A 12,626-nucleotide genomic window follows, 5' to 3' on the forward strand; every position below is an offset into this window, starting at 1 on the left:
GAGAAATTTGTTTAGCCGTTGTTTAGATACTGACTGACAAGGTCCATATTTGGGCATAGAGCCGGGGCTATGCAAAAAAGCCTGGGAAGGTTTGGAACATGCACCCCTTTGGTAGGATATACTGTGTCAGCTGTGTCTGATCATCACTTCTAATAAACTTAAGCTACAGGCCTAAGAATTAAGTTGTGATCAAAATTAGCTTGTCATATTTGCCATTTATAGCTTGATGTTTTTTTGTGTAATATGCATAGGATCTACCAACCATTTAGTTTTGTTATTCATTACAGCGTTGTATTGCCCTTCTAACTCTGCACTGCTATTGCTCTTTCATCCAGGCTGTTAGCTGCTATGATGCTCTCATTCTGAAAGCAGAGGGGAAAGTGGACCCTGACATTTTCTGCCAGCTGGGCCACTTCAACCTCTTGCTGGAGGACTATCCAAAAGGTGAGGATCTCTGGATCAACAAGATTCGATGTGCACTGTTGTTTCTTTGATTTTCTATACTCATTATTTTGATGAACACTGCTAAAAATGATCTATGATCAGACATTTTGTGCTTGTTTTGAAAACTCCCCTGCTGGGCGGTGTTACGATGCAGCTGAATTGAATATCTGGAGCCTTTAACATTTTCATTAACTGTTCTCATTCTGTGTCTCTCCCTCTGTCTGTATCACGTTCTTTTATTCATCTGACCGTTCTCAGCATTATCTGCATACCAGAGGTACTTCAGTTTACAGTCGGACTACTGGAAGGTGAGTTTGCACAACACTACATAGAAGTGTAAAATATCCAACATTAAATATACTTTTGTAGAACTTTTACAGGCACTATTTGCTGGGGAGCCACTATTGTGTCATGTCATGTAAACTGTTGTTTGTGTAGTCTGCTGTCGGGTCGGCATTGTCCGAACAAACAGAGACCACTGCAGCGTTCACTCAGCTGCAGTCAGAACATACTAGGACAATGACAATTTTCTTTTTATACATAGTCCCCCAAATAACCACCTCCCATTGAATAATTGAGTGCAAATCCTTTACAGTCAATAGCTGAAGTCAACAACCCACAGATCTCAGCACTTCTATCTTCCCTGGTGACGCTCTGCTCGGCCTCTGCAGCCGTCTTCACTTCTTGCCTGTTTTGTGGGCTTTTCGCTTTATGTCTGGCCTGCAGCAAGTGAAATGCGTGCTCAAATGGATTGAGATCAGGCCAGTGAATTTGCCAGTCAAGAATATGCCATAAAAACTACTTGGTTGCTTTGTTGGCATGCTTAGGATCATCGCTCTGCTGTGTTGCTCTAAAATTGGAGAACCTTGTGAAGCATATAGCCCTTTTTATGCAATGCTCACATGCAGGGTGCAAAATTAACTTACTTGTCCACTGGCCAAATGGCTACTGAATGTTCAAATATTACAAGCTACTCAATAGATTACCATTGTTCTTTGGCTGATGAGTGAAGCAAATCAGCCATTTGCATATTTTACCGGCATTTGGTTGGTGGCTGGTGCTAATTTGTGCCCTGCTCACATGCCGTGAACACACACAGACACCCTTAATGCTGTAACCTCCATAGGCATATAATTTTAAACTCAATGTGTTGATGCACAGAGCCAAAACAATAAAAAAAAAAATAAAAAAAAAAACACTGTCCAAATACTTAAGGATTGCAATGTACATGGGAAACACCTGGAGTACAGACCAAGTGGACTCCACTTTAATGTTAAAATGTGTTCATTGGGGACGGAGAGAGTGCTGCACACAACAAGGTTGAACCAGTTGTTAGCCTGTTGAATGTACCATGATTTCTATTTTACAGGGTTCTTGACTGTTGTCCTTATGTCGCATTGTGTGTGTGTGTGTGTGCATCAGTGTACCAGTGTAACCAGCAACAACCAAGGTTGACTGATAAAACGTTTATATGGCCTTGCCAGATTTTGCATAAAAGTTGCACTTGAACACTTGGCAACGACTGAAGCTGACAGCCAGTTGATGACGCCCACCTGTGTACACTCTGTCCTTATGTGAAAGGAAATACAGTAAACATGGAAGGTTTGCTAGAAATTTTAGCAACTTTACAATCACAGAAAATTGTGATTTTCTGTGAAATCATACAAATAGTTGTCTGCTTTGGTTACATTTCATTTACTCAGTAATGTTAACTGTTTTGAGAGTTATGGGTCTTTCATATAACAGCTACAGCATCAAATAGTGTTTTTGATATCTGTGGAGAGAGGAGTGTCAGTCTGGAAATAGTGTGGCAGGAAGGTTAAAGGCCCCTTCACAGTGTGAATTTTAGGCTGTCACATATGGAACCCCAAAGTGTTCAATATTGAATAAATAAAAAAGACCTTATGGAATAAATAATCCTGTTAATACATTTTGTAAAATATATGAATGAACCAACAATTTGTGAAATTATGAAGAATCTGCTCACTATTATGAGATGTTATTGCACAATTCATTTTCATAACAGAATTCTATTGGACATCACTTTTATTTCATTAGACATTTTCACTCCAAAATGCCCTTTTTCAAAAGTATGTTTTTATTTCATAACATTTTCCCCACTAACACTTTTATTATATGCCACTCTCTATTTCATAATGTCACATTTCATTATGACACATTCTATTTTTATAATGTCACTTTTCATAATGACACATTTTATTTCATAATGTCACTGGTCACAAATAAAAATAAGTCTTATAAAAGCCCTCAAACCAAAGGGGTGGTTCGTGAGACACATCCACTAATGGCCAGTTGAGGGTTTTGGTGACCAAAAACAGGAAAAAGAGTCAGAAATGTTGGACTAAAATCCCACAATGTGACTGTAACTAAAGTCCATGTTTTCAAACTAACCAGTCAGAGTACAACATGAAATGGAGCAGAATACACTAGTGAGCTAGCATAATGCTATTATTAAAAAATATGTGTACTTCAAACTCACTCTACAAAACTGGCATTACCCTGTTTGTGACTGACTTCACATTTTCTTGATGGATAAAAGCGGCCTTGTTTGGCCTTGATACTCATCCGTTCTTGATCACAATATTGCTGTTGCAAAACTTAGCTAATAGTATAACATTTGTCTAACTGTGAAGGAAGGAATCTCTGTCCGTCTGTATGTCCTTCGCTTTTCTCGACAAATGTTCAGCCGATCGACATGGCAGGTGTACTACTGACGACCCAAGGGAGTGCAGTGTCAAGTGTGAAGTTGTTTGGATGAGTGGTTCTCAAGAAATATATAAAAATTTCTCATAAACCAAGTTGCTTCTCCTTTTTCACTGCCTGAACAGTCAACAAGAGGAAATACGGACAGGCTACTCTGCCATTGCAACCCACATGATGGTCGGAGGGGGGGCATTACACCCGTAGTGATAAGAACTAATATAGAGAGTGAATTGAAAAAGTTCTGAAAGTTAAGTTCTACTGTTCCCACTCCTCATGCAGGATGTGAATGAAACTTGGTATGTACGATCAAGACATAGTGCAGGAAGTCCCAGGTATGTTTTGAATGGCCACTACAGTTCATCCGATCAACTTTAGCTCAAAATTGTCTACCAATAGCCTGCATGTGTGACGTTAAGGGAACATTGATCAATTGTAGCTTCTACCGTTAGCCTGCATGTGAGGCGTTTAGGGAGCATTGGTAAATTGTAGTGTCTACTGATGGTCTGCATGTGAGGTGTTAAAGGAACATGGGTAAATTGTAGCATCTACCAGTAGTCTGCACGAGAGGCGTTTAGGGGACAGGCACTATTCTCTGTAGGTATTGAGAAATCAGCCCGTTCTGAACAGGCACGTTTTGCACGGGCACTGCGCTCATCATTCCAATGAGCCTAGCTGCACAAGACTTTAATGAGGATGTGATCTTATTGTGTGGATGTAACAGTATTTCAGTATTATTAGAACAAGTACTTGCCTCAGTTTGTATTGCCTACAGTTCCTGCTCATGGCCTGGAGTTAAATTGTCTAATCAGCTGTGATATGATGGCGTCCAGCCTGTTCTTTCTGTGGTCTCTGTGTGGATGAATGGGCCAGTTTGGTTTGGTGTTGCTCTGTTTGGAATGCCCATTAAACAGAGGTGCCAGGAGTTCGATTGTGATCAGACCTGACAGCTCTGGGTTCCTCAGGATTACAAAACTCCACAGTAAAGTGAGGGTGTGAAGTCCTACCATCTGAATAAGAGTGCAGGGCAGACTTTTCTGGGTAACAATAGTGATTTAAAAAGCCAGGGTTTGGAGTCTAAAGGCAGAGCTTTTATTGACCATCACTATACTGGTGTGTTCTTCTGGCGAGTGGCTTCATCGGATGGTGGTGGGGGGGGGGGGGGGGCAGTCAACTTTCTTGTATAAATGAACAACTTATGTAATGCTGTGGAAGCTATCAAGCCACAGAAAACCAGAATCAATAAATAAATACTTATTAAATAACCCTATATTATTACAGAAATGTGTCATTTTGAGTAATGAAAATGTGCCAAAGTGTTGACACCAGCAAGGCTGTAACTTTTCTGGTACAATAAAAAATATCAGACACTCCGCTGCTTTTGACCATGTGACATAAACTGACGTGTGAAATAATTTAGCTTCTTGCAATATGTAAACTGTAATTCATTACAATGTGCTAAAGATGTTCTATGTTGCTTATTTTTTCCAGAATCCTGCCTTTTTATATGGGCTTGGCATGGTTTACTTCCATTACAACGCATTTCAGTGGTAAGTACTTGTTTCTCGGAAAATCTTTTCCCTTTTTTTGCATAGTGTTGGTCAGTTTCATAATGATTGTTTTTTTTCATGCTGATTGTGGATAATATTTTGGTTAAAGTCCCACACTTGCATGGGAGGGACAGTTTGGTCTGATTAGACCTCTTCTGAGGACAGTGTGTGTTCTGGGCACGTGGAGACTGATTAACATCTGCCTGACCTCCTGTTAGTTGTGATTAGGGATGTCAGTTTTGGTTAATTTAGCTTTCGATAGACCAACTTTTAAGAGAAGTTGTAATGTGGCTTTTGTTTGTGAGAGCTGTCCAGCAGTCGCTGGTCAGAGCTAGCTTGCCTGCCCTGGCTAGCTTGACTTTTAGCTCATCCTTCTTCTCCTCAGTGTTTTTCAATGCGTTTAGTCACAGTAGCTCTTGATGGCATAATGTACTTGGGCTCGAGGTACCGAACTAGCTCTTTCCATCCCTCGCCCTCTACCACACTGATTGGCAGCATATCGGTCTCATTCATTTGATATCCCAACTGGGTGATAATCACACTCTCCCCCCAGCTAGCCGCAACATGATCTTTGTCTGTGACTGTGAACCATCCTCAGACATGGCAGCCATGTGCTTGATCTTAATGTGGTAAAACAAAGTACCAATACTACTACTAAACTGAAGAGTAGCATCACATGATTTACATTAGACTTTGTTGCCTTTCTGGAGGAAATGGTCCCACACCAAGCTTTGTTTAGCATGCTTCATTTTTTACCTCATACTGGTAGCTAGCAGCGAAGCTGTTAGCGGAGTGTGTATGCATTTATTAACCTATAGACCAACATGCGTAACCATTCAAAAATATTCTCAGTGGTTAACCATTAACATCCCTAACTACTTTTATCCTTCTTATTCATGAATCCAGCATCTTCAACCGTCAACATGAAGAAATAGACATTTAAGACATCCAAGAGTTACTTCTGTTACTGTTGTAACTCTTACATGTACTGATGACTGGATTGCTACAATATGTAAATAAGACCATCTTGGCACTGTTAACTTTTCCTCTTTTGGGGAGGCTAGCTGGTTCTCCTTCTTGCAGTCGTTGTGCGACGCTAGGTCTTCAGCTCTGCACATGTTCTGTGTCAGAATTGTAAACATTTTGGCTAGGAACCCATTTATACCAACACACCTCCTTGTCCTTATTACTTACAAAGACCAAAAAACAAACAGAAAACCCATAAGGAGAGCCTGCACATCAAATCACTATATAAAGGCTGCCTTCATATACTGATTTGTTGTGAAGCACAAGAGGCATGGGAATTTGTTGTCTATTATGACCTCCCTGATGAAATTTTGAATCAGAAAAAATATTGTTCAGAATGATGAGCTATGAGTTAAGGAGGAGCATCACTTTCTGGCTCTCATTAGCTTCATTGGTCTGAATTAATGTGACTTAATTGCTGATAATTGGAAGTTATTATGACAAACATTTGACTGGTCAGGAAAATCACAGGTGAAATGAATAGAAATGAATTCTGGCTTCATAACCCTTCTGCTTTACCCGTATCTGACACAGCAGCCCTGCCTCTTATGTGAGGGTGCCAACTTATGAAACAGTCCAAGATTTCATGATTGACTGGAATGTCTTGTCAATATAAATAGAAAATTATTCCATGTTTCCTTCTGGTTGAGAATTTACTTTCGGTAGTCCACCATGGAGTGGGTGAGTTTGTTAAACCGAGATGAGGGAAACTCAGGGTTTTCTGTTCGAGAAACAGAGATAACTTCAACTCTTGGTCAGTAACTGTGGTAACTTTACTCTGTGAAGCTAAACCTGCTCGGTGGCAGGATTTCTTCAACAAACCCTGAACAACTTTCTGTCTTTCTCTCTCTTGACCTGAAGGAACTATCAGACACGCTGTTTCATGTTGTCATTGTTGTAGTCGATACCAAAACACAGATCAAAGTGCATTCATTTGCAGAGGGAGATCAAAATCTCAGTTAGATATTAGTGTGTTACTCAAGGACTATCTTTACTAAAGTTACGTAACATTATGAATAAAACTTTGTGTCAACTTATTGACTCTTTTTCTTTTCCACACTCAGACTTTGGGGCCTCTTTTTTTTAAAAGATATATGTAGATAATCCGCATATGCACACATTAATAATTCTAGAATGGAGGCTTTGCCCTTTATTTACCTGTTACCATGCTGACTCGTGGTATGGGAGCTCTTTGTCTTATTCACCATGCCCACACTTACCTCAGAGTGAACATACTCAGAGTTGATTGAGTCTGATCAGCTTTTCTGGAACCGAAAACTTTTTTCCCATCTCGGGGCTAATCAACTCAGAATTCAGGGTTACATTCAGCGTTTGTTAAACCTGCTTTTTGGAGCAGGACCCTGGTGAGAAGCCTTGACATCCGTAGTATGAGAACTGGTTGGAAAACAAGCTAACGAGCGCCAGGAAGATAAGTTTTGTGTTAGTGTAGTCATCATGTTTTGACTGATCTTATGGTAATCATTTCACTCACTGAAATGTCCTGAAATGAACCCTTTTCATAAAGCTGTAGCAATTCACTTGTGGGATAGAAGGGACAGCTTCCTGATATGTTAAACTAAAGTTCTGAGCGCTGCCAAAATGTGGTTGACAATACTTAGCTTGAATGCATGCTATGTAGATGCAGATCAAGGACTGAAGCTGCTGCTGCTCTAATGTGCTGCTTTCACCATACAGCCTGTGTTGTCATTTTGTATTTTGGAGGGTATATTATCGGCCGTCTGACATGGGTAGGAGCCAGTTGTTTTTAGGCAACTCTGACTATTTCATTTTGATGACTATTCCCAAGCGGTTTGGTCCTACAATGGCAGGTGTAAGGAGCCAGCAGTTCACTTCGTCTGCACTCGTTTTGAGCCAAGCCACTTTACCTCCATGTGCTGATATCTTCCTTCCTCTCTGTTGGCTCACGGTGGCCTCTGCGCTCTGTGTTGCCTTTTGCTGTCCCTCTACCTCATCAGTGGCCTTGAAGGCCTCCAGTATTGTTGCCCTGCCAAATTTGTATGTCCTCATCTCGCAGGCCTGGGGAATGTATTTGGGGTCGGGGGTGGGGAGGAATGGTGTCATGTTGGGCTCTCTAGGACGGATTACGTCACGCTGAGCTAAAGGCCCAAAGGAATGCTGAGCTGTCAAATGTAGGGTTTTTCCATGGTGGTTGGGGTAGTCGCACCGAGCCATGTCGCAAGCAGTTGAGCCGTGCTGGGGGTCGTCATGGGTCGGCTGCGGTCGGACTGCTGCAGCGCAGCTCGCCATCGCTATCCCCTGCTGTGTGGCTGTAGTGAAAAAGCATTTCATCACGGCTAAGCTGACTGACCTGGGCCCATGGAAAAACCCATACAGTTAATGTTAGTTGGGCTGAAACGTTGGTAACCAGGAGAGACAGCTAGTATTATAAATGAATATCTGTGTATTCAGTGGACACTAAAAAATTGTTTAAAACCAGAGTTTCGATAGCTTCACTCAAACAAACTTTAAGGTTGTGAATAACATGCAAATTTTAATCCAGAGCAAGTGTTATATCCTTTTATGCTATAAAATATCAAAAAATACAAGAAATTGCATCAATTTGATGGAGCCTAATTGTCTCATTTGTCTGGCCTGTTCCGAAAAATGTTTTTGTGCTGTCTCTTGTGATGGCTGATGCCCTTTCCTGAAGGAGTAAGTAGTCCTTCGTTCATCTTTTGGCTGCAGTCTGCCTGTGTCACCACCAATTCTGTAGAAGAGCTGTGCTCTCCAACCATTCACTTTAGATTCTGCCAGTGAGGGAGGAGAGGGCGAACGCAGAGCACAGAGGGAAGGGGGTGGGGGGGAGGGAGGAACCAGATAAACGAAGAACGGGAGGGAGGAGGGAAAGGGGGCAATGAGTTCAGTCCTGTGTGTGTGTGTGTGTGTGTGTGTGTGTGTGTGTGTGTGTGTGTGTGTGGGGGCGGGGGGGGGGCACCCAGCCAGCCAGCCAGCCAGCAGTGAGCTCAGTGCTCTGCCGTTTCATACAGGAGAAGGGCTTCATGCTGACATGCAATTGCCATTGTTGTCATAGCTACACAGTGAGTGGGTTCAAGTGCTTGTTTTTTTGTTTTAATATGCTCTAGTCTAGTTTATTTTGATATTGTTTAGAGAAGAGTAGAAGATTGATTGCTAGCGTGAAAGCAGTCATCCACCATTTCAGTTCTTGCCTACCACACGCTACTTTGGTGATGCCAGCCCTGCAGTCACTGACCAGATTTTTACAGACACTGAATGATTCTTTTCGACAACTGAAGGACAAATTCTAAGGCTGCTAAAACTTCACCCGGAAGCTTTTCTTCACCAAATGGCACAAATGTCACTGGGTTGACACTAATCAAATTTCAAAATAGAGTAAATTGATTGATCTGTAATGGAAATTTGAACAAGTACAATTTTCAAATCGCAATAGTCACAAGTTTAATAACCCACATTATTAAAAAAATTCTTAAAGAGCTGTAATAAAAGGTGATACCCCTGTGTATCCTTTTGATGTTTGGAAAGACTGAGTGGGCTGTGTCTGTCCAGTTCAAATGAGTGAGTCTGTCTCTAAATAAAGCATCAGGCTGATCGCCTCATGTCATTTAGACAAGCATTTAGTTAGCTCATTAGTCTTGTGTGTATGACTGACAGCTGGTGGTTAGAGAACAGGATGTAGAATCTTCCAATTAAACCATCATCATACGCATCAGCACATTATAGCAATGTTATAAGCTTCTCACCTCCAAAGCTCAGAATGGAGACCTCCAGGATTTGGGGCTCTGAAGTGCAGTAGCTTGTTTCAGTCACTGTGAGGCTAGCATTAGCTCAAGCAGCAACAGTGCAGAGCTGTCAACAGCATCATTAAGTGTTGTCCTTTTCATTAAAAAATGTTGCTTTTATTTTGTAACAAATACACTTTACTTTTTTGATATCTGTTTAAGGGCTTTCAAACCACAGCACAGTAACCGCCCTGACAACCACCTGCCTGCAAGAGCATTCCCCAAAAAAACAAAGCATTTTTAAAGCAGCTGCTGCCACTAAAGTCCAAGGCTGCGATGACAGGCAGGTGAACGTCATAGCGTTGGTACAACCCACCCAAAAGCCCCCAGTTTACCAGTCACCTGAAGTCTGGTGGGATGTTTTCCAAGGCCCGGTTTTTCTTCAGGTTGTCCTTCTAAGTAGCCAGCACAGTGTTGTACAACTCCGGGTATTCAGACACTGGTATTATCAGATCTTCCATGATTGTTCTTCTTTCTGACTCACAATACCCGGCCTCTTCTATTTGATTGGCCAAAGCCAGGCAGTTACTGCCAGAAGTTCAGCATGGTGAACTTTGGGTGGCAGCGCAAAATCTGTGTGCGTTCACATGGGTGGCAACGGCTTCATACACTTCCTGCCATGATCAAAACCACCTCCCTTTTGCCACCTTCCCCTCATTGAAATGACTGGAGGTGACGAGTTACTGCACAGTGGTGTGAAAGCCCTCAATTATTACTATATTATCAAAGTCAGAGTCAAATTGTAATATTTAATTTTGTCACTATTGCCCAGTTCTTGTGTTGGCGTTGGAGGTGGTAAATGTTTGTGAAAGCACCTGTCCCAGACTTAACAATCATTGTCTTAAATTGAAGTTTTTTTTTCATTCTAAAATGTTGATCATTAAACCTTTCCTTGAAGAGTGGGTCCATAATCCTTTGGGTTTTTTTTTTTTTTAGGTTTTTACATAATTCTGTAGCTTCCAAGTGGTGTTCCATATGCATTCAAAGCCTGAAGATTCAAATTTTGGTTGAAGTATATAAGTTTTAGCATCAAACCTATGCCCCTCTAAAAACATTGTCCCACACGTACTGACATAGGTTTCTGCACGATGACGTTGCAACATAAACCGGTATAAACCCCCCAGCACTCACTGTTGCTGCTGCTCTGCTAAACGTGCCGACAGACACGCAGACAGAAGACACTGTTGATGCTATTCAAAGTTTAAAAAATAAACTCTGAGCTCTCGTCCCGCCAGTAAATGGCTCCGGATCAGAGCAGAATCCGGGGTGACTCACGGGTGTTATTTGTCCTGAAGCTCAGGCTCTGCTTTCGGCTCTCTCCTCCAGAGCTCCCAGCATTTATAAACATCTCACACACTTAGACTCAGCACTGCGACATCGCTCGTTGTATATCTATCACTGTATAAAAAGTCACTGCTTTTTGCCATGCTGAGTGGGCGCCTCCATTTGAACAACCCAGAAAAAAAAACAAACGCAGATGGAGTGTCCCTTTAAGACAAGTACAATAGCTTGTACGCAATTACATAAATTTTAACTGTGCAATTATTATTAAGACACTTTGATACAACACACATTAGATGACATGTAAGAGAACACAGGTATTGACAGTGACCAATATGGTGCAGCTCAAATAGCACATGCAACTTTTTCGATATTGTGACAAAGCAACCTTGAATAACACTGCAGATTAACATTTTAACCATGCTCAATTTACGTGACCATTTATACACAAAGCCAAATGTTACATACCTAGCCCCGCTTACCAAGGATGCAACATGTAGGGAAAATACAGTACATGCTGTGTCCTAATTCATGTTCTTCTGTACTTACGCTTGCTATTTCGAGTGTATAAGTGCATTCACACTGACAATTATGGCAAAAGGCAGCGCACTATGAGTACCTGGATGGTATACTCATAATGGTCAAAAAATTGAATGTGGAGCGCTGAACACTTCTCACTCTCAATGGACGCCATCTTGGCTATGTAGCGGAAGGGGAAGGATCACCAACGTAGCAGAGATTTTAAAGCAGGCTAGAAGCTGTTGTAATTTCCACTGTAGAACTGTTAATGTCACTTTTATTAAGTTTTGATATTTTTTCAGGTGAGAAAGTCACCATGTAGATTCCCATTATGTGGTCAGTTTATCCAAATAACGGCTGTTTTGTAAATCTGTTTTCAGTCTGCAACAGCCTCTGGAGCTCTATATACTGATCAGCCAAAACATTAAAACCACTGACAGGCAAAGTGAATAACATTGATTATCTTGTTAAAATGGTACCTGTCAAGAGGTGGGATATACTAGGCAGCAAGTGAACAGTCAGTTCTTGAAGGCGATGTGTTGGAAGCAGGAAAAATGGGCAAGCATAGGTATCTGAGCGACTTTGACAACAGCCAAATTGTGACGGCTGGATGACTGAGTCAGAGCATCTCCAAAACAGCAGGTCTTGTGGGGTCTTCGTGGTATGCAGTGGTCAGACCTGCCAAATGTTGTCCAAGGAAGGTCAACAGGTGAACCTGCGACAGGGTCATGGGTGCCCAAGGCTCATTGATGCACGTGGGAAGTGAAAGCTAGCCCGTCTAGTCCGATCCCTCAGAAGAGCTACTGTTCCTCAAAGTGTTGAAAAAGTTAATACTAATAATAGCAGCAGATCAGTCAGAGTGCCCATGCTGACCACTGTACCAAATACTTCTTCAGCGCGAGTGCAAGTCTGTCCCTGACTGAGTTACTATGGTTACTGCCTTGTCGGCCGAGTGTCGCCACTTCCTGTATCTGTCATTTCAACTTAAAAGCCCTCTAGCGTTTCATATAGTCCTATGGTTGTAATTTGTACTCGCACAGTGTGCAAGTAAATTATTTTTCCAGTTCACACATATCTATTTTTAGGGGCAAATGCGAGTGAAATACTTGCACTGTAGAGCCCTTCCTTGGAAGAAGGTGGCCTGGTGTGATGACTCATGTTTTCTTTTACGTCATGTGGATGTCTGGGTGCTTGTGCATCGTTCACCTGGGGAAGAGATGGCACCAGGATGCATTATGGGAAGAAGGCAACCGGCGGAGGCAGTATGATGCTCTGAGAAATGTTCTGCAGGGAAACCTTGGGTCCT

General features: G+C 41.8%; 1 protein-coding gene across 1 annotated transcript in view; it reads left to right on the plus strand.

Annotated features, from left to right (window-relative positions):
• kdm6a (lysine (K)-specific demethylase 6A) overlaps positions 1–12,626 on the plus strand; it is a 44,240-nt gene that overhangs the window by 5,095 nt on the left and 26,519 nt on the right. The window contains exons 3-5 of the mRNA XM_042427059.1: positions 336–444; positions 703–752; positions 4,657–4,715. Of these exons, the coding sequence (XP_042282993.1) occupies positions 336–444; positions 703–752; positions 4,657–4,715 (218 nt within the window). The remainder of the gene's footprint in view (positions 1–335; positions 445–702; positions 753–4,656; positions 4,716–12,626) is intronic.

This window comes from Thunnus maccoyii, chromosome 11 (genome assembly GCF_910596095.1).
Source record: "Thunnus maccoyii chromosome 11, fThuMac1.1, whole genome shotgun sequence".
NCBI lineage: Eukaryota > Metazoa > Chordata > Actinopteri > Scombriformes > Scombridae > Thunnus > Thunnus maccoyii.